Source organism: Pistacia vera, unplaced genomic scaffold (assembly GCF_008641045.1).
Source record: "Pistacia vera cultivar Batoury unplaced genomic scaffold, PisVer_v2 Contig40, whole genome shotgun sequence".
Classification (NCBI taxonomy): domain Eukaryota; kingdom Viridiplantae; phylum Streptophyta; class Magnoliopsida; order Sapindales; family Anacardiaceae; genus Pistacia; species Pistacia vera.
In genome coordinates this window covers 739995-761387 of record NW_022196224.1, presented here as the reverse complement: position 1 = coordinate 761387, position 21393 = coordinate 739995, and the positions used below count along the sequence as shown (strand labels likewise).

Sequence of the window (21393 nt, the reverse complement as noted above, 5' to 3'; positions counted from 1 at the left end):
GAAGATGTTCAAAATAAAATAAAAATTCCCTTTCTATATGATTTTTTTATTTATGTTATGGGTTTTTTTGTTATTATTTAAATTATTCTATATTTGTGTTGTATTGAGTCAAAATAATGGGAAATATTTTACAAATGAGTGTGAGAGTCGTTGGGAATTATCTTTCTGTTTTTTTTTTTTTTTTTTGGTACAATTTTTTGGAATGTTTTCTAAAATTTTAAATTTTCTATTATTATTATTATATCAAATGAATTGTTATTATTTTAAATAAAATATTTTAATGAGAGGTTAAAAGTTACGGGTTTAAAGTGTAGTATAGTTTTATTGTAAATCAAATTCTATGGTAGATAACTTATCTCCCTGATATATGTTAAATAAAAGTTCTTGAAGTAATTGCCTTCGTTAGTGAACCAAGATCTCAGGGCTGGAATATTTATCCAACTAACGGTAATAGATGGAAGTTAGGGCCAGGGGTAGTTTTTGATGATTTATACATATTGTTATTTTGTTTGGTGATGGCTGAAAATATAGGGGCAGTTTTGTATAAGTGCCTAATATTAATTCAGTAATTAAAAGATTACAACAAAGAGATAATTGAAAAATATATTCATTATCCACACTGTGGATCGCAGCTTGTTGGCAAAAACCTTAACAACTGACACTAAAATTATTGGTAGCTTCTGCAAGTTCAGTGTAGGAGAAGATAAGGACCCCTAAGTAGGCACTGCCTAATTGCACTCTAGTTTGAGGAAGGATCAGCAGAAGTGAATCTTAAGTTGAAGCTTGCATATTTTTGTTTCTTGCGACGAAGACAATGAACCAAATACGAATAGTGTTGATGCTCCTCCAATACCTTAGGAGCAAAAGAAGAGCTATATAAATTTCTGACCAGGACATATGCAGCAGAGAAATGATTTAAGTATTAATAGACTCAAATGTTCCTCAATGAAATGATGTTACCTATTCCCAGACTAGCTTCAATTTTTCGTTTCATCCTTGCAACAGAAGCATCAATTTAAATGGTGTTAGTTTACAATAAAACTACGTGAATAAAAGCTGCAGAACGGCTTCCCATCTGAACCAAATACGTCTTGCTCAAAAAACAAAGCTGCTTCTCCAACCCAGGTTAGTGATTGAAAAAATATGTATATTTGGGCGTTATAAGAGTTCTTTATTTAAATCAAGAGACCATACTTAGATAGGAAGTCTTTGTAAAACAGGTAAGGAGGACATGAATGCTTACATGTACTAGTTCAATTACCTATTTCAATAGCATTGCACAATAGAACTTTCGATTGCTATCAATTTCGCATTTCCCATTCGGTTGTAACAGTCGTACATTTTTCTGTTACATTCACTTGAAGACTGAAGAAACCAGTGTATAAATTCAAGAAGGCGAGACCCTTGGCGTCTTGGTCATTTGGAACTGATACGCGTGCACTGTGGAGGGGGAATTGATAATCCACCATGAATTGGGCCGTCGTGAAGAATCGAGTGTCTGGAGTCATTGCAGAGAGATTTGTAATAAATGGGACTCTGTAAAGAGTACGGACAATTGAACAGGGTATGCTTGTTTGGTGATAGATCCATCTGCTTTTTGATTGACTTACATCCTTGGATTAAGTGATAAGAAGGTTAAAAAGGTTTAATTTAATGTCAGAAAGCATCTTGATTACTGTCATTTATGATGTTCATATTATGTTTGAATTAGTGAAGATGTGGAAGGAAAGGAACAGATTTTGACTTTTCAAAGTTTATGTTCCACTATTGAAAATTATCTACAATATATGAACACTTGAATACAGGTGCATTTGTTTCATAATCTCTCCCCAATCCTATCCAAAATATATATTTATTTCTTTATTTTAAAAATATTATTCTATTTTATTTAATTTTTTATACCCCCTAAGTTTATTAATTTAACTAAACACTCCAAAAAAATTAGAAATTGCAAAAACACCCCACCAACCTATATTTGCCAGATTCTAGCCACCATCGCTGGAAGGTGGCTAAAATCTGGTATAATGGCGCACTACCGGCTGGATCTAGTTGGTAGTAACAGATCTAGCTTTTTCCTACAAGATCCATGATGGATTTGGATACGATCAAGGATCTAGCTGTCAAAGGCTAGATCTTTGGCCATAGATTTGACATTTTCTAGGCAAATCCACCATGTTTCTAACTGGAAAAGGTCATATCGGCGTATGACTGGCCAGATCCAGCTGGTCGTGCACTGATACGGCGACTTCGGCCATCCTCCGGCGGTGATGGCCGACTGCCTGTATTTAATGGGTGGCTAAGGGTGTTTTTGTTAATTTTTAATGTTTTATTATAGAGGTGTTTAGTAAATTAACAAACTTAAAGGGGTATTTTTGTTAATTTTCAAATACTACACCTAGATTCCATATTTTTGCATCTGAAAAAATAGTTACAAAGTGTTACCTTTGCAAACAATAAACATTGTTATCTGCATCATCCAAATTCATGATACGATCATAAATAGAAAAGAAACATTAAAACTGTAAACTAATATACAGCTTGTTGTGACAATCTAAGTTAGCTTTCTGATTTCCTGCAAACCCAGGTGACAAGGGAACTGAGGCTAATCAGAATCAAAGAATTAACTTCCAACATGAAACCAGAATGTGCAAGTTCTAGTACCTTACTGTTTCTTTGGTCATACCTGTTCTAGCATTTTGACAATGAAATTTTCCCTGGTGGTCAATTTGGCATTCACCTCCTCTATGAAAATGACAATCACGACATTCTCAGGTTACATTCACTTGAAGTTGGAGCCAACCGGTGTAGAAATTCGAGAGGTCAAGACCATTTTGAGCCTTGTTCATTTTGGATGGGATAAGTGAACAGTCAGAAGGAACTGTTGATGATCCATCATGATGATTTGAGCCATTGTAAAAGATAATGGAGTGTTTGGAGTCATTACAGGTAAGAGTATACTTTACGCGGAGGTTGTGATTCGTCTTACCCTGACATTTCAACATGGTTTGATTGTTCGGTTGTAATGCTTCAAAAGACATAAAAGAAGGGCTAGGAATGGTAAAATTTCTCAAGGATTCAACACAGCTACGGTTGTACAAAAAAGGCTTTTCCAATCCAGGCCGATCTTGAGGCGTAAGCATATTCGTATCATCATTCATGATGGTTGAAACATAAAAAAATGGCCCATCTTTTCCCAATTGAATACGCAGAACTTGCTCTCTGCAGTGATCTATTCTCAAGAATCCACATTCAGGATACGTTTCATTTGAGAAGGGGAATCCCAGAAGCCCAAGATCTCCACAATGGAAAGAATGACATTTTGGCCAGAAGCCCTTTTCTTCTCGAGCCAAAGAAACAAGTAAAAGATAAGAGATAAAGAAGAAGACAAGATAAGAGACACCAGACTTTCTAAGAACTTAACTCTAGTTGGCAACAAATTTAACAAACTAAGCTCTTTCAGAAACTGGTGTTGAGTTCTTTAATTCTATCATTCTGATGCTGCATTTTCCAGTACGTTCAGTTTTTTAACCTCTAGACCACGCAATTGACTTGAAATTCTGTTTGTGAAGACTTGAACAAACCGCAAGTTGGAAAACGTTTGGACTGAAAAATAAAAAAAATCACAAAACCACCCTTATATTTTCAGCCACTACTTAGCACTATTTACAAAATCATCATAAACCACCCCTGGCCCTAACTTCCATCCATCACAGTCAGTGACAAAGGGATCTATTTAAAATTTGACCATAAATTCCCTTGTACAATCTTTCTGTAACTCTTTATATTCTTATGAACTTACATTTTACCCCTTAAAAAATCATTTTTTTTAATTCAACTTTTAAAATATTAGATATTCTTAATTTTTTAATTATTTTTTTGTATTATATATTATTTATCTTTCATTTTTTATTTTACTTTACTAAACCGCTGTCAAACACTAAATTTTATTTAAAAATTCTTATACTTATAATTTGATATAAAATCTCATTTTTATATCTTACTCTACTTAAATTTTATTATTGATAACATAAAATTTACCAGAAGAAAATAAATTTGAGGAATTCAAGTTTTTTAATATTAACTTTCGAATATGATTTTTTTAAATTTATGTTATGGGTTTTTTTGTTATTATTTAAATTATTCTATATTTGTGTTGTATTGAGTCAAAATAATGGGAAATATTTTACAAATGAGGTTGAGAGTCGTTGGGAATTATTCTTTCTGCTTTTTTTTTTTTTTTTTTTGGTACAATTTTTAGGAATGTTTTCTAAAATTTGAAATTTTCTATTATTATTATTATTATATCAAATGAATTGTTATATATTTTAAAATAAAATATTTTAATGAGAGGTTAAAAGTTACGGGTTTAAAGTTTAGTATAGTTTTAATTTGTAAATCAAATTCTATGGTAGATAACTTATCTCCCTGATATATGTTAAAATAAAAGTTCTTGAAGTAATTGTCCTTCGTTAGTGAACCAAGATCTCAGGGCTGGAATAAATTTATCCAACTAACGGTAATAGATGGAAGTTAGGGCCAGGGGTAGTTTTTGATGATTTTATACATATTGTTATTTTGTTTGGTGATGGCTGAAAATATAGGGGCAGTTTTTTATAATTGTCCTAATATTAATTCAGTGCAATTTAAAAGATTACAACAAAGAGATAATTGAAAAATATATTCATTATCCACACTGTGGATCGGGCAGCTTGTTGGCAAAAACCTTAACAACTGACACTAAAATTATTGATAGCTTCTGCAAGTTCAGTGTAGGAGAAGATAAGGACCCCTAAGCAGGCACTGCCTAATTGGAACTCTAAGTTAGAGGAAGGATCAGCAGAAGTGAATCTTGAGTTGAAGCTCCGATTCCAATACCTTAGGAGCAAAAAGAAGAGCTATATAAATTTTCTGACCAGGACATATGCAGCAGAGAAATGTAATAGACTCAAATGGTTCCTCAATGAAATGATGTTACCTATTCCCAGGACTAGCTTCAATTTTTCTGTTTCATCCTCTGCAACAGAAGCATCAATTTAAATGGTGTTAGTTTAAACAATAAAAACTACAGTGAATAAAGATGCAGAACGGCTTCCCATCTGAACCAAATATCAGTCTTGCTGCAAAAAACAAAGCTGCTTCTGCAAACCCAGGTTATTGATTGAAAAAATATGTATATCTAGGGCCATGTTATGAAGGTTCTTTATTTAAATCAATGAGACCAATAACTTAGAAATAGGAAGTCTTTGTAAAACAGGTAAAGGAAGACATGAATGCTTACAATGTACTAGTTCAATTACCTATTTCAATAGCATTTGCACAATAGAACTTTCGATTGCTATCAATTTCGCATTTCCCACTTCGGTTGTAACAGTCGGTACATTTTTCTGTTACATTCACTTGAAGACTGAAGAAACCAGTGTATAAATTCAAGAAGGCGAGACCCCTTGGCGTCTTGGTCATTTGGAACTGAATACGCGTGCATTGTGGATTGGGAATTGATAATCCACCATGAATTGGGCCGTCGTAGAAGATAATCGACTGTCTGGAGTCATTGCAGAGAGATTTGTAATAAATGGGGACCCTGTAAAGAGTACCGGGACACTTGAACAGGGTTTGCTTGTTTGGCAATAGATCAAAAGAGATAAAAGAAGAATCGAGAATGGTAAAATTTTTTAAGGATTCAACACAACTATGGTTTCCAAAGGCTTTTCAGTTGATCTCGAAGCACAAGTGAATTATCCCTATTGATGTAGTTAATATAAAATTGTTGCCCAAAGCTTCCCAGTTGAATCCACGGATTGTTTACAGCCTTCTACTCTTAAGAATCCACACTCAGAATACGTTTCATTGTAAAAGGGGAAGCTTAAATTGCCGAAAATTCCACAATCGAAATGTTGACATTTTGGGCTGGAGCCCTTTTCTTCTTGAGCCAAACAAAGAATTAAAAGATGAGAGATAAAGAAGAACACAAGATAAGGCACACCAGACATTCTAAAAACTAATCACTAACTGGCAACAGATTTTACAAACGTAAGAACCCTTTGAAAAAACTTGATATCTTTTAGTTTATTTGTGGTGCTGCATTTTCCCCGTACTTTCAGTTGTTTATCCTCTACAACACGCAGTTGACTTGGAAAGTAGACGGCGAAGACTTGTAGACATGAGAAAGTTTGGGACAGTTTCTCAATCATAAAGGGGTCTTCCAATGACTGAAAAAATCAGAAAAAGATCTTCTCTTCTCTTATTTTATTTACCTACAACTCTTATGTTACATGTTTAATATAAATCAAACATAGTTTATAATATTACAACAAAGTTTAAAAATAAGTTTACCTTAGACATCAAGCTGTGCCATTTCAACTAACCTTTGGTCAATTATAAACTGACCGAAAATCTGCTTTTTGATTTACTTATATCTTCGGAGTAAGTGATAAGAAGGTTAAAAAGGTTTAATTTAATGTCAGAAAGCATCTTGATTACTGTCATTTATGATGTTCATATTATGTTTGAATTATTGAAGATGTTCAAAATAAAATACAAATTCCGCCATGCAGAAGGAATGGAACAGATTTTGACTTTTCAAAGTTTATGTTCCACTACTGAAAAATATCTAAAATATATGAATACTAGAATACAAGTACTGAGCCTTAAAAAGAAGTACAAGAAACAGCTCTTCTTATTCTATCATACTCTTAGAGCCTGAACCAGCTCATAGTTCTTGAGCTTTCTGCCTTTTAGGTGCAGGATGTTCGCATGAAACTTAACAAGTGAGACTAGAAGCAATGTCACTGCTAACCCATTTTGACGTCACAGATGTTGGTGACAGACTGATATTCTTCAGCAAGGAAGCCTCTTGACAATCTGGTGATGAAACTGTTCGCCGCATACTCTGAACTACATTATCATTGTTTAGATTCTCTGGCTTGCACTCTCCACTTTCAATTCTCTTTAATTGCTTCAAAACTTCATCCATGGAAGGTCTCATTTCGTTGTTTTGCTGCAAACATAGGAAGGCCAGCTCTGCGACTGAAGTTGTCATCCTTTTAACTTCTTCATCTGATTGATATCCAAGACATGGGTCAATCAACTCTTCAATTGCAGAGTTCTGAATCCTGTTTACTGCTAAGTAAGCCAAATTAATCTCTTGTTTCTGCCTATTCATATCAACAGGAGGCATTGATGAAATGAGCTCAATCAGGACAACTCCAAAGCTATAAACATCACTCTTATCGGTTAGCTGATAACATAGATGATACTCAGGATCAACATAGCCAGGAGATCCTTGTGGGGCCGTTGAAACATGAGTAGCATCAACGGGGAACAATCTGGAAAGCCCAAAATCTGCAACTTTTACATTGAAACTATTGTCAAGAAGAATGTTGTTAGTTTTCACATCGCGGTGTATAATATCTGAAGCATGGAGGTAAGCCAATGCACTAGCTGTTTCTATTGCAATGTTCATACGAATTGGCCATGGAAGGGAAACATGCTTCGCTCTTCCGCCGCAAAGATGATCAGCAACAGTTCCATTAGGAATGAATTCATACACCAGGAGAAGACCCTGCGGACTGTGACGCGAAGTGCAGCCATAAAGGGACACAAGGTTTTTGTGGCGCAATCGAGTGAGGATCTCAATTTCATTCATAAACTGTTCAAACTTTCTGTGGTTGTGCTCATGAAAGCGTTTCACTGCAACTTCTCTCCCGTCTTCAAGTTTTGCTAATTGCAAGGGTTCAAATAGGCCATTTAGCAATCAATCAGGTCTTCCTCTAAACTACAAATATTTAACAGAAACATAAATTGTTTAGCTTCTTACCATAGTATACTCTTCCAAAGCCTCCATTTCCAAGTTCTTTCTCATGACTAAAATTATTAGTGGCTTCTGCAAGTTCTTTGTAGGAGAAGAGCGGTACCCTAAAGCAGACACTGCCCACTTCCAGTTTTGATCTTGAGGAGGGATCGGAAGAAATCAATCTTGAGTTGACGCTTGCATATTTTTGTTTCTTGCGACGGCGTATGAACCAAATTAACAGAACAAATATCACGACGGTTGATCCTCCGATTCCAATAACTATTAAGCAAAGATAAAGAAAGTTGAACATTAGGTCGCAGAGAAACATATGAGGCAGAAAAATTAGAAAAGATTGACGAGGAACATTACCAATTCCTACGCCTAGATTCAATATTTTTGCATCTGCGAAAATAGTTACAAAGTGTTACCGTAGAAAACAATAAATATTGTTATGTGCATCCTCCAAATTCATGAAACGATCATAAATAGAACAGAGACATCAAAACTGTAAACTAATATACAGCTTGTTGTGACATTCTAAGTTAGCTTTCTGATTTCCTGCAAACCCAGGTGACGAGGGAACTGAGGCTAATCAGAATCAAAGAGATGCATTCATTTTGTGCCATTAAAGAATTAACTTCCAACATGAAACCAGAATGTGCAAGTTCTAGTACCTTACTGTTTCATTTGTCATACCTGTTCTAGCAATTCGACAATGAAATTTTCCGTGGTGGTCAGTTTGGCATTCACCTCTTCTACGAAAATGACAATCACTGCATTCTCTGGTTACATTCACTTGAAGTTGGAACCAACCGGTATAGAAATTCGAGAAGTCAAGACCAGTTTGAGTCTTGTTCACTTTGAATGGGATAAGTGAACAATCAGAAGGAACTGCTGATGATCCATGATGATGATGATTTGAGCCGTTGTAAAAGATAATGGAGTGTTTGGAGTCATTGCAGGTAAGAGTATAATTTACGCGGAGGCTGTGATTCGTACTACCCGGACATTTCAACATGGTTTGATTGTTTGGTTGTAATACTTCAAAAGACATAAAAGGAGGCCTAGGAATGGTAAAATTTCTCAAGGATTCAACACAGCTAGCGTTGTAGAAAGGAGGCTTTTCCAATCCAGGTCGATCTTGAAGCGTAAGAGTATGAGTATCCGTATCCGTATCCGTATCCGTATCATCTTCCGTGATAGTTGAAACATAAAATATTGGCCCATCTTTTCCCAATCGAATACGTTTAACTTTCTCTCTGCAGTGATCTACTCTCAAGAATCCACATTCAGGATATGTTCCATTGTAGAAGGGGAATGGCAGAAGGCCAAGGTCTCCACAATGCAAAAAATGACATTTTGGCCGGAAGCCCTTTTCTTCTCGAGCCAACGAAACAAGTAAAAGATGAGAGATAAAGAAGAACACAAGATAAGAGACGCAAGACATTCTAAAAACTCAACTCTATTTGGCAACAGATTTAACTCAACTCGTGTTGAGTCTTTTAATTCAATCATTTCTGATGCTGCATTTTCCCCGTGGTTTCATTTTTCTAACCTCTAGACCACGCAGTTGACTTGGAATTCTGTTTGTGAAGACTTGAACAAACCGAAAGTTAGAAACGTTTGGACTGAAATGATAAAAGAAAACTACAAAAGCACCCTTATATTTTCAGCTACTGAAAACACTATTTACAAAATCATCATAAGCCACCTCTGGCCCTAACTCCCATCCATCACCGTTAGTGACAAAGGGGTCTATTAAAATTTGACCATAAATTCACTTGCAGAAACCACTATAACTCTTTATATTCTTATGAAATTGCATTTTAGCCCTTAAAAAACACTTTTTAATTTTAACTTTTAAAATATCATATATTCTTAATTTTTTAATTATTTTTTTGTATTATATATTTTTTATCTTTCATTTTTTATTATTTTACTTTACTAAACTGCTATCAACCACTAATTTTTATTTAAAAATTCTAATACTTCAATTTGATATAAAATCTCATTTTTAGGTCTTACTCTATTTAAAATTTATTATTGATAACATAAAATTTACCAGAACAAAATAAATTTTAAGGAATTCAAGTTTTTTTAATATGAACTTTTGAATATGATATTTTTTAAATTTATATTATGGTTTTTTTATTTAATAGTATTCTATATTTGTGTTGCATTGAGTCAAAATAATGGGAATTATTCTTTATGCTTTTTTTTTTTTTTGTATAATTCTTATAGAATGTTTTCTATAATTTGAAATTTTCTATTATTATGATATTGTTGAACAAGTCGTCACAGTCACAAAATTAAACCTAAATACCGTAGTTAGCGATAAGCAGGGTCGAATCCACAGGGACCAAGACTAACAACCTAATGTATTTTGAGTAGTGGAAATAAAATTGGCAATTGATTAATGAAACTAAATAAACTAAATGCGAATAATGAAAGAGTGAAATTAAAACTAATAAAGACTTTATAATAAAAATGTTACCGTTACGGTTTTGGTTCGACACGAGACCAACTCACACAATTCTTCTCCACCCTCTACGATCCCCTAAACCTACAAGGCAAAGTAAATTAATGAAATGGCCTCCCAGCACTCTAGGTATAATCTATCATGTCTCACCCAATCACTCAAGTTTGATTTGTTAAAGACTATCATTAAATGCCGATAAACGCTACAAGACAATACCACTAGTTAGTATGCGATTAACAAATACAATTTGTCAACACGTAACTTTCAATCAACCAACTTCACAATAAACGCAACAACAGTAGAAATAAAATTAAATCCGAACATAACTCAATTACAATCAATGCGAAGTAATAAAAAGCAATATTCATCATTTAATTATTTCAAACCAACGTTTATCATTTAGCGAGTTCAATGAAAACATTAAATCATAATGGACAACAATATTCATCATAGATTATGCTCAAATTATATTAAAGTATCGAAATCAAACATGAAACGAAAACAAATATAATCTGAAGCACAATACTACCAAATGTCCTATAATCGGGCTCATTCAACTAGTCGAGAGCTGATGAACAGAGTCGTGGAGTCAATCTCGATCTCGCCTATACCGTAACAGACAAACGGGAACTTAGCTACTCATGGTGGTGATGACGGAGGCTGAAACGGTGGAAACGAAGCTGATCATGGCGGAGAGGAGGTAACTGACAGCGATATGATGCAAAAAAGGGGCGAAAACGACCGACAGACAGCCCAGAATATAAATAGTCGCGGGTCTTCCGAAAAATGGTGGCGGAAATGGGATTCAAAGGTACCGATGGAAAGCTCTAGTGATGGGGAGTTCAGATCAGGTCTTGGGGAGGTGAAAAGTCGCTGGAAATGAGCAGGATCTCGGCTAGAAGATGAAGAGTCGTGGTGGCTAGATGACGGATTCCGGCGGTTTTTGCGTTGGCTGAAGCTTGGGATGTGTAGAACCAGCCGTGGGGAAGGGAGATCAAGTCCTGGGGAGCCGAAACGTCGCCAGAAAACTACAAAATCTGGCCTGGAAGGCGAAAGGTCGCGGTGGTGGAAGACGAAACGTCGCAGTGTTTCCGTGATTTACGGTGGCAGTTTGCGGTGGTTTTGGTGGCTGATGATAGAGGCTGAAACAGTGAAATGGATCATCACCGGAGGCCGCCAGAAAAGAAGCTGAGGAGTTGCCGGAAAAGATGGATGAATAGCCTCCTATATGCGACCTTTCATCTTCATTTTATAGACAACCTGCAAACTATCACTTTGGTCCCTACATGATTGAAAATTAACAGAATCAACCTTTGCAAATATGACAGTTTACCCCCTAAACAGCATAAATGAGACAAAATCACCCCTAATTCATAAACCACAACCTAATATCAACTCATATCCTTTCCAAAATCATTCCAAACATGTTAAATTCATAAGAAAAATATTAGGAAGCGATTTTAGTGAATAAATTCATAAATTCTTTAATTGTCTCAATATACTTCAATTTAATCACACTTGGGGTATTTTTATCACCAAAATAGAGTGACTTTCATGACTCTAACAGATATCAAATGAATTGTTATGTATTTTTAAATGAAGTATTTTAGTGAGAGGTTAAAAATTATGGGTTTGAAGTGTATAGTTTTAATTTGTATATCAAATTCTGTGCTAGATAACTTATCTCCCTAATATATGTTTAAATACAAGTTCTTGAAATTATTATCCATCACAAGTGAACCAAAATCTCAGGGCTGGAATGAATTTATCCCACTAACGGTAATGGATGGAAGTTCAGGCCAAGGGTAGTTTTTGATAATTTTACACATAGTGTTATTTTGTTTGGTGATTGCTGAAAATATAAGGGTGGTTTTTGATAATTGTCCTAATATTAATTAAGTGCAATTTAAATGATTATAACAAAGAGATGGTTGTTTAACGTAGACATCAAATTACAAGATGAGAGATAAAGAAGAACACAGTATAAGAGACACCAGACATTCTAAATACTGAACGTTAATTGGCAACAGAGTTAACAAACATCAAAATTCTTTGAAAAACCTCTAGACCACGCAGTTGACTTGGAAAATTTTGGATGGTGAAGACCTGCACAAACCCAAAGTTGGGGCAGTTTATAAATCATGAATGTTGAGTGATGGGAAAACCTAATAAATATATCTTCTCTTAACTCTTAAGATACATGCTTCATATTTAATTAAGTGCAATTTAAATGATTATTGACTGACTTAACATCGGTTATTCATTGGCTTGTATGTTTGGAGCAAGTTATAAGAAGGTGGAAAGGATTTCACTTCATGCGAAAAGCATCTTTTTAAGTGTCACTTTATGTTATAGAAGAAAAGTTTTCCCCAGCTGGAAGGAAAGGAACAGGCTTTAACTTTTCAAAGTTTAGTGTGAACACTAGAATTCAAGTTCAGAGCCTTAAAGTTACATTGAGAGCGTAAACTAGTTTACAAACTTGAGACTTCTCTTCTAAGTATGCACAATTTGGGTGAATAGACACTTTTATGAAACGTAAAAGTAAATTTGTGAATGCAAAACACTTACTTGAAAGCCAAAACCCTTAGAAGAAAATTACAAACAGATGATAATTGAAACACAATTTCATCATCCACTAGATGTAGTGTCACCACTAGCCCATTTTGCGGTAACAGATGTAGGTGACAACCTAATATTCTTCAGCAAGGAAGCCTAATCGCATTGTGGAGATGAAGCTGCTGGCGGCATACTCTTCAAATCATCATCATTGTTTAGATTCTTTGGCTTCCACTATCCACTTTCGATTCCCCTCAGCTTCTCCAATATCACTTCCATGGAAGGTCTCATTTCCTTGTTCTGTTGCAAACATAGAAATGCCAGCTCAACAATTGAAGTTATCATTCTTTGAACTTTAATTTGACATAAAATCTCATTTTTAGGTCTTACTCTACTTAGAATTTATTATTGATAACATAAAATTTACCAGAACAAAATAAATTTGAGGAATTCAAGTTTTTTAATATAAACTTTCGAATATGATATTTTTTAAATTTATGTTATGGGTTTAAAAAAAAAAAAAAAATTATTCTATATTTGTGCTGTATTGAATCAAAATAAAGAGAAATATTGTAAAAATTAGGTAAGAGTGGTTGGGAATTATTCTTTATGCTTTTTTTTTTTTCCTTTTTTTTTTTGGTATAACTTTTATGGAATGTTTTCTATAATTTGTAATTTTCTATTATTAATATACCAAATAAATTGTCATATATTTTTACATAAAATATTTTAATGAGAGTTTAAAAATGACGGGTTTAACGTGAAGTATATTTTTAATTTGTATATCAAATTCTATGTTAGATAACTTATCTCCCTAATATATGTTAAAATACAAGTTTTTGAAATTATTATCCTTCATCAAGTGAACCAAACATGCCCTAACATAAAAGGTTAAATTGTTTATTAGCCGTTACTACATTATAGTAGATTTAAAACATGATAACAATTATATTTATAAATTTTTTATTAGAATTTGATTTGTAATGAATAAACAATCTAAAATTGATCTAAAAATCTTTATTTAAAAATAAATAAATTTCAATTATCTTACACTATTACAGTATCAATCACTTTATGAAAAGTAAAAAGCCAAATAAACTCTTTATAAAATAGTGTTATTTAAGCGCCACTAAAACTCTTTATAAACTCCATCTATCAATTTTTTTTTTATAATTAAATTTAAAAGTATGTTATCATTTGAAATTATTAAAATATCCCTACCATCTAGATTAAATACAATTAATATTCAATAACCAATTTTTTAAACAGATGATTTTAATTCAAGATTGAGAATTCCAGCAAAAGTATTTAATTTATAATTGGCATTGATAGATGATGATTTGTATAAAAAAAAATTCTCATATTCTGCCTTTTTCCTTCAGTCCAACATCACTCCGGCAATTAGTAATTTAGGGTTGAGAGTACTTGATTAATACTGTGATTTAGTCTTTTTTTAATATCCAAATATAGAAGGCATTATTTTTAAGAAGGAATGATACAAGAATTAAGTAGAAGGGTATTTTTGTAATAAAATATAAAATATTTGGAAGTTAATTCTTTTAATTGATTTTATTTAATAATGGGGTTTAAACAACGCCACTGTTTTGACCCCCACTATTTTCCTCTTTAGCCCCATCTTTAATTTTGGGTGAAGATATAATTGTAATAAAATAATTTATTCTTCTTCCCCAATTTTATTCACTTCAAAGCTTTATATTTACTGCCCTCAAAAATTAAAAGTAAATTAAATAAATTATGATTAACAATAAAACACAATTTCTTCAATGGAAATTTGTGATACGTATATTGTTGAACAAGTCGTCACAGTCACAAAATTAAACCTAAATACCGTAGTTAGCGATAAGCAGGGTCGAATCCACAGGACCAAGACTAACAACCTAATGTATTTGAGTATGGAAATAAATTGGCAATTGATTAATGAAACTAAATAAACTAAATGCGAATAATGAAAGAGTGAAATTAAAACTAATAAAGACTTTATATAAAAATGTTACCGTTACGGTTTTGTTCGACCGAGACCAACTCACACAATTCTTCTCCACCCTCTACGATCCCCTAAACCTACAAGGCAAAGATAATTAATGAAATGGCCTCCCAGCACTCTAGGTATAATCTATCATGTCTCACCCAATCACTCAAGTTTGATTTGTTAAAGACTATCATTAAATGCCGATAAACGCACAAGACAATACCACTAGTTGTATGCGATTACAAATACAATTTGTCAACACGTAACTTTCAATCACCAACTTCACATAACGCAACAACAGTAGAAATAAAATTAAATCCAACAGAACATAACTCAATTACAATCAATGCGAAGTAATAAAAAGCAATATTCATCATTTAATTATTCAAACCAACGTTTTCATTTAGCGGAGTTCATGAAACTTAAATCAATAATGGACAACAATATTCATCATAGATTATGCTCAAATTATATTAAAGTATCGAAATCAAACATAAACGAAAACAAATATAATCTGAAGCACATACTACCAAATGTCCTATAATCGGGCTCATTCACTAGTCGAGAGCTGATGAACAGAGTCGTGGAGTCAATCTCGATCTCCTCCTATACCGTACAGACAAACGAACTTAGCTACTCATGGTGTGATGAGCGAGGCTGAACGGTGGAAACGAAGCTGATCTAGGGCGGAGAGGAGGTAACTGACAGCGATATGATGCAAAAAGGGGCGAAAACGACCGACAGACAGCCCAGAAATAAATAGTCGCGGGTCTTCGAAAATGGTGGCGGAAATGGGATTCAAAGGTACCGATGGAAGCTCTAGTGATGGGGAGTTCAATCATCAGTCTTGGGAGGTGAAGGCTCTGGAAATGAGCAGGATCTCGGCTAGAGATGAAGAGTCGTGGTGGCTAGATGACGGATTCCGGCGGTTTTTGCGTTGGCTGAACTTGGGATGTGTAGAACCAGCCGTGGGGAAGGGAATCAAGTCCTGGGGAGCCGAAACGTCGCCAGAAAACTACAAAATCTGGCCTGAAGGCGAAGTCGCGGTGGTGGAAGACAACTCGCAGTGTTTCCGTGATTTACGGTGGCAGTTTGCGGTGGTTTTGGTGGCTGATGATAGAGGCTGAAACAGTGAAATGGATCATCACCGGAGGCCGCCAGAAAAGAGCTGAGAGTTGCCGGAAAGATGGATGAATAGCCTCCTATATGCGACCTTTCATCTTCATTTTATAGACAACCTGCAAACTATCACTTTGGTCCCTACATGATTGAAAATTAACAGAATCAACCTTTGCAAATATGACAGTTTACCCCCTAAACGCATAAATGAGACAAAATCACCCCTAATCATAAACCACAACCTAATATCAACTCATACCCTTTCCAAAATCATTCCAAACATGTTAAATTCATAAGAAAAATATTAGGAAGCGATTTTAGTGAATAATTCATAAATTCTTAATTGTCTCAATATACTCAATTTAATCACACTTGGGGTATTTTTATCACCAAATAGAGTGACTTTCAGGACTCTAACAGATATCAAATGAATTGTTTGTATTTTTAAATGAAGTATTTTAGTGAGGGTTAATATTGGTTTGAAGTGTATAGTTTTAATTTGTTATCAAATTCTGTCTAGATAACTTATCTCCCTAATATATGTTTAAATACAAGTTCTTGAAATTATTATCTGTCACAAGTGAACCAAAATCTCAGGGCTGGAATGAATTTATCCCACTAACGGTAATGGATGGAAGTTCGGGCCAAGGGTAGTTTTTGATAATTTTACACATAGTGTTATTTTGTTTGGTGATTGCTGAAATATAAGGTTCAGTGATCTACTCTCAAGAATCCACATTCAGGATATGTTCCATTGTAGAAGGGGAATGGCAGAAGGCCAAGGTCTCCACAATGCAAAAAATGACATTTTGGCCAGAAGCCCTTTTCTTCTCGAGCCAACGAAACAAGTAAAAGATGAGAGATAAAGAAGAACAAAAGATAAGAGACACAAGACATTCTAAAAACTCAACTCTAATTGGCAATAGATTTAGAAAACATCATAACTCTTTGAAAAACTAGTGTTGAGTTTTTTAATTCAATCATTTCTAATGCTGCATTTTCCCTGTGGTTTCATTTTTCTAACCTCTAGACCACGCAGTTGACTTGGAATTCTGTTTGTGAAGACTTGAACAAACCGAAAGTTCGAAACGTTTGGACTGAAATAATAAAAGAAAACTACAAAAGCACCCTTATATTTTCAGCTACTAACAAATAACACTATTTACAAAATCATCATAAGCTACCTCTGGCCCTAACTTCCATCCATCACCGTTAGTGACAAAGGGGTCTATTTAAAATTTGACCATAAATTCACTTGCAGAAACCACTATAACTCTTTATATTCTTATGAAATTACATATTACCCCTTAAAAAATCACTTTTTAATTTTAACTTTTAAAATATCATATATTCTCAATTTTTTAATTATTTTTTTGTATTATATATTTTTTATCTTTCATTTTGTATTATTTTACTTTATTAAACTGCTATCAACCACTAATTTTTATTTAAAAATTATAATACTTTAATTTGATATAAAATCTGTACTCTACTTAAAATTTATTATTGATAACATAAAATTTACTAGAACAAAATAAATTTTGAGGAATTTAAGTTTTTTTAATATGATATTTTTAAATTTATATTATGGTTTTTTTTATTTAATAGTATTCTATATTTGTGTTGTATTGAGTCAAAATAATGGGAATTATTCTTTATGCTTTTTTTTTTTTTTTTTGTATAATTTTTATGGAATGTTTTCTATCATAGAAATTTCCTATTATTATGATATCAAATGAATTGTTATGCATTTTTAAATAAAATATTTTAGTGAGAGGTTAAAAATTATGGGTTTGAAGTGTATACTTTTAATTTGTATATCAAATTCTGTGCTAGATAACTTATCTCCCTAATATATGTTTAAATACAAGTTCCTAAAATTATTATCCATCACAAGTGAACGAAAATCTCAGGGCTGGGTAGTTTTTGATGATTTTATACATACTGTTATTTTGTTTGGTGATGGCTGAAAATATAAGGGTAGTTTTTGATAATTGCCCTAATATTAATTAAGTGCAATTTAAATGATTATAACAAAGAGATGGTTGTTTAACGTAGNAAAAAATCAGAAAAAGATCTTCTCTTCTCTTATTTTATTTACCTACAACTCTTATGTTACATGTTTAATATAAATCAAACATAGTTTATAATATTACAACAAAGTTTAAAAATAATTTTACCTTAGACATCAAGCTGTGCCATTTCAACTAACCTTTGGTCAATTATAAACTGACCGAAAATCTGCTTTTTGATTGACTTATATCTTCGGAGTAAGTGATAAGAAGGTTAAAAAGGTTTAATTTCATGTCAGAAAGCATCTTGATTACTTTCATTTATGATGTTCATATTATGTTTGAATTATTGAAGATGTTCAAAATAAAATAAAAATTCCGCCATGCAGAAGGAATGGAACAGATTTTGACTTATCAAAGTTTATGTTCCACTACTGAAAAATATCTAAAATATATGAATACTAGAATACAAGGACTAAGCCTTAAAAAGAAGTACAAGAAACAGCTCTTCTTATTCTATCATACTCTTAGAGCCTGAACTAGCTCATAGTTCTTGAGCTTTCTGCCTTTTAGGTGCAGGATGTTCGCATGAAACTTAACAAGTGAGACTAGAAGCAATGTCACTGCTAACCCATTTTGAAGTCACAGATGTTGGTAACAGACTGATATTCTTCAGCAAGGAAGCCTCTTGACAATCTGGTGATGAAACTGTTCGCCGCATACTCTGAACTACATTATCATTGTTTAGATTCTCTGGCTTGCACTCTCCACTTTCAATTCTCTTTAATTGCTTCAAAACTTCATCCATGGAAGGTCTCAATTCGTTGTTTTGCTGCAAACATAGGAAGGCCAGCTCTGCGACTGAAGTTGTCATCCTTTTAACTTCTTCATCTGATTGATATCCAAGACATGGGTCAATCAACTCTTCAATTGCAGAGTTCTGAATCCTGTTTACTGCTAAGTAAGCCAAATTAATCTCTTGTTTCTGCCTATTCATATCAACAGGAGGCATTGATGAAATGAGCTCAATTAGGATAACTCCAAAGCTATAAACATCACTCTTATCGGTTAGCTGATAACATAGATGATACTCAGGATCAACATAGCCAGGAGATCCTTGTGGGCCGTTGAAACATGAGTACTCACGGGGAACAATCGCTGGAAAGCCCAAAATCTGCAACTTTTACACTGAAACTTTGTCAAGAAGATGTGTTAGTTTCACATCGCGGTGTATAATATCAGAAGCATGGAGGTAAGCCAATGCACTAGCTGTTTCTATGCAATGTTCATACGAATAGGCCAGAAGGGAAACGTTCGCTCTTCTGCCGCACATAAAGATCAGCAACAGTTCCATAGGAATGGAATTCATACACCAGGAGAGGGACCCGACTGTGGAGCGAAGGCAGCCATAAAGGGACACAAGATTTTTGTGGCGCACATCGAGTGAGGATCTCAATTTCATAATAAACTGTTCAAACTTTCTGTAGTTGCGCTCATTGAAAGCGTTTACTGCAACTTTTCCCGTTTCAAGTTTTGCTGATTGCAAAGGTCAAATAGGCCAATTAGCATCAAATTCAGGTCTTCTCTAAACTACAAATATTTACAGAAACATAAAGTGGTTTAGCTTCTTACCATAGTATTACTCTTCCAAAGCCCCATTCCAAGTTTTCTCATGACTAAAATTATTAGTGGCTTCGCATATGTTCTTTTGGAGAAGAGCCGGTCCCTAGACAGACACGCCACTTCCAGTTCTGACTTGAGGCGGGATCGGAACGCAGAATCAATCTTGAGTGTGGAGCTGTGGATATTTTTTTCTCGTACGGCGTATGACCAAATTAACAGACAAACTATCGACGGTGGTGATCCTCCGATTCAATACCTATCTAGCAAAGATAAGAAATTTGAAAATAGGTCGCAGAGAAAACATAGCGAGGGCAGAAAAATAGAGAAAGATGAGAGGAACATTACCAATGTCTACTGCCTGAGCTTCCATATTTTTGCAATCGCAAAAAATTAGTTACAAAGGTGTACCTCGAAAACAACAATAAATCATTTGTTATGTGCATCCTCCAAATTCATGAAACCGATCATAAATAGAATAGAGACATCTAAAACTGAAACAATATGGACGATTGTTGGCATTGTCTAAGTTAGCTTTCGATTTCCTGCAAACCCAGAGGTAGACGAGGGAACTGAGTAATGCAGAACAAAAGAGCTGCATTAATTTGGCTATTAAAGAATTAACTTCCAACAAGAAACAGCATGTGCAAGTTGTAGTACTACTCGTTGAATTTGTCAACCGTCTCAGCATTTCGACAATGAAATTTTCAGTGGGTGGTCAATTTGGATTCACCTCTCTAGAAAAACAACAAATCACGGCTTCTTGGTACATTCACTCGAATTGGAACAGCGGTGTAGAAATTCGAGAAGTCAAGGAATGTTGGCTGTCTGTTCATTTGAATGGGATACGTAAAGTTGAGAAGGAACTGTTGATGGTCCATGATGATGAGTTGAGACGTGGAAACAAGATATGGAGTGTTTGGGAGTCATTGGCAGCGCAAAGAGTATTAAATTTACGAGGAGGCTGGAAGGCAGTAATGGCGGACATTCAACATGGTTGATTGTTTGTTTGTAATATCTTCAAAAGACAGAAAGGGCGGGAATGGTCAAATAGTCTTCAAGGATTACCAAAGCTATGGTTGACAAAGGAGGCTTTTCCAACAGTCGACTGAAGCTAAGGTATGAGTATCCGCTGCTGTATCCGTATCCGTTAATCGGTTCGTGATAATTGAAACATAAAACATGTGCCAGCTTTTCCAATTGAATACTGTGGAAACTTTCTTCTGCAGTGATCTACTCTCAGGAATACAACATTCAGGGATTGTTCCATGGGAGAAGCGGGATGGGCGGATTGCACGAGCGTCTCAGCAATGGATAGGATGACATTTTGGCCGGAGCCCTTTTCGTCGTCGAGCTAACGAAACAAGTAACAGATGAGACGATAAAGAAGAACACAAGATAAGCAGATCACAAGAAATTCTAAAAACTAAAAACGCGAAATTGCAACGATTGAAAAAACATCTAACTCTTGAAAAACTCGTGTTGAGGGGGGTTTTTTAATTCAAGCATTCTGATGCTGAATTTCCCGGGTTTCAATTATTACCCCAGACCCCGCAGTGACTTGGAGTTCGTTTGTGAAGACTTGAAACAAAAACCGCAAGTTGGAAAACGTTTGGACGAAATGATAAAAGGAAATACAAAACCACTTATATAAGCAGTTTTTGAATTTTAACTTTTAAAATATTCATAATTGTAAATTATTTTTGTTTTTTTGTATATAATTTTATCTTTGTATCTTTCATTTTTATTTTACTTTACTAAAACGCTATCAACCATAATTTTTAATTTAAAAATCTAATGCTTATTTGATATAATAAATTCATTT

The 21393-nt window shown here is 34.1% G+C and overlaps 3 protein-coding genes and 1 long non-coding RNA gene across 4 annotated transcripts; all 4 read right to left on the bottom strand.

Moving 5' to 3' along the window:
- Positions 1–4628: 4628 nt before the first annotated feature.
- Positions 4629–5469, bottom strand: LOC116141637. Its single transcript, XR_004129826.1, has 3 exons — positions 5298–5469; positions 4976–5012; positions 4629–4875 (listed from the first exon to the last, which is right to left on the bottom strand). It is a non-coding gene; the product is annotated as an uncharacterized LOC116141637 (long non-coding RNA).
- Positions 5470–6549: 1080 nt separating this feature from the next.
- Positions 6550–8117, bottom strand: LOC116141634 (LEAF RUST 10 DISEASE-RESISTANCE LOCUS RECEPTOR-LIKE PROTEIN KINASE-like 1.1). Its single transcript, XM_031427118.1, has 2 exons — positions 7817–8117; positions 6550–7719 (listed from the first exon to the last, which is right to left on the bottom strand). The coding sequence occupies exons 1-2, from the start codon at positions 8100–8102 to the stop codon at positions 6761–6763; spliced, it is 1245 nt and encodes a 414-aa protein (XP_031282978.1). The 5' UTR covers positions 8103–8117; the 3' UTR covers positions 6550–6760.
- Positions 8118–8157: 40 nt separating this feature from the next.
- LOC116141550 lies at positions 8158–9239 on the bottom strand. The gene is made up of 3 exons (XM_031427048.1): positions 8489–9239; positions 8314–8380; positions 8158–8194 (listed from the first exon to the last, which is right to left on the bottom strand). Exons 1-3 carry the CDS (start codon positions 9237–9239, stop codon positions 8158–8160), a joined length of 855 nt encoding a protein of 284 aa, XP_031282908.1.
- A 9256-nt stretch (positions 9240–18495) lies between these two features.
- On the bottom strand, positions 18496–18967 carry LOC116141522 (LEAF RUST 10 DISEASE-RESISTANCE LOCUS RECEPTOR-LIKE PROTEIN KINASE-like 1.1). Its single transcript, XM_031427026.1, has one exon. The coding sequence runs from the start codon at positions 18958–18960 to the stop codon at positions 18544–18546; it is 417 nt and encodes a 138-aa protein (XP_031282886.1). The 5' UTR covers positions 18961–18967; the 3' UTR covers positions 18496–18543.
- Positions 18968–21393: the final 2426 nt, after the last annotated feature.

Coding starts and splice junctions, on each gene's coding strand:
- LOC116141634 (XM_031427118.1), bottom strand. CDS start 8,102: ATGTTCAACTTTCTTTATCTTTGCTTAATAGTTATTGGAATCGGAGGA. Junction 7,720..7,816: donor CTTTGGAAGAGTATACTATG/GTAAGAAGCTAA, acceptor CCTTGCAATTAG/CAAAACTTGAAGACGGGAGA.
- LOC116141550 (XM_031427048.1), bottom strand. CDS start 9,239: ATGTCTTGCGTCTCTTATCTTGTGTTCTTCTTTATCTCTCATCTTTTA. Junction 8,381..8,488: donor TTGTCGAATTGCTAGAACAG/GTATGACAAATG, acceptor GATTCTGATTAG/CCTCAGTTCCCTCGTCACCT. Junction 8,195..8,313: donor TTAGAATGTCACAACAAGCT/GTATATTAGTTT, acceptor CTATTTTCGCAG/ATGCAAAAATATTGAATCTA.
- LOC116141522 (XM_031427026.1), bottom strand. CDS start 18,960: ATGCCTCCTGTTGATATGAATAGGCAGAAACAAGAGATTAATTTGGCT.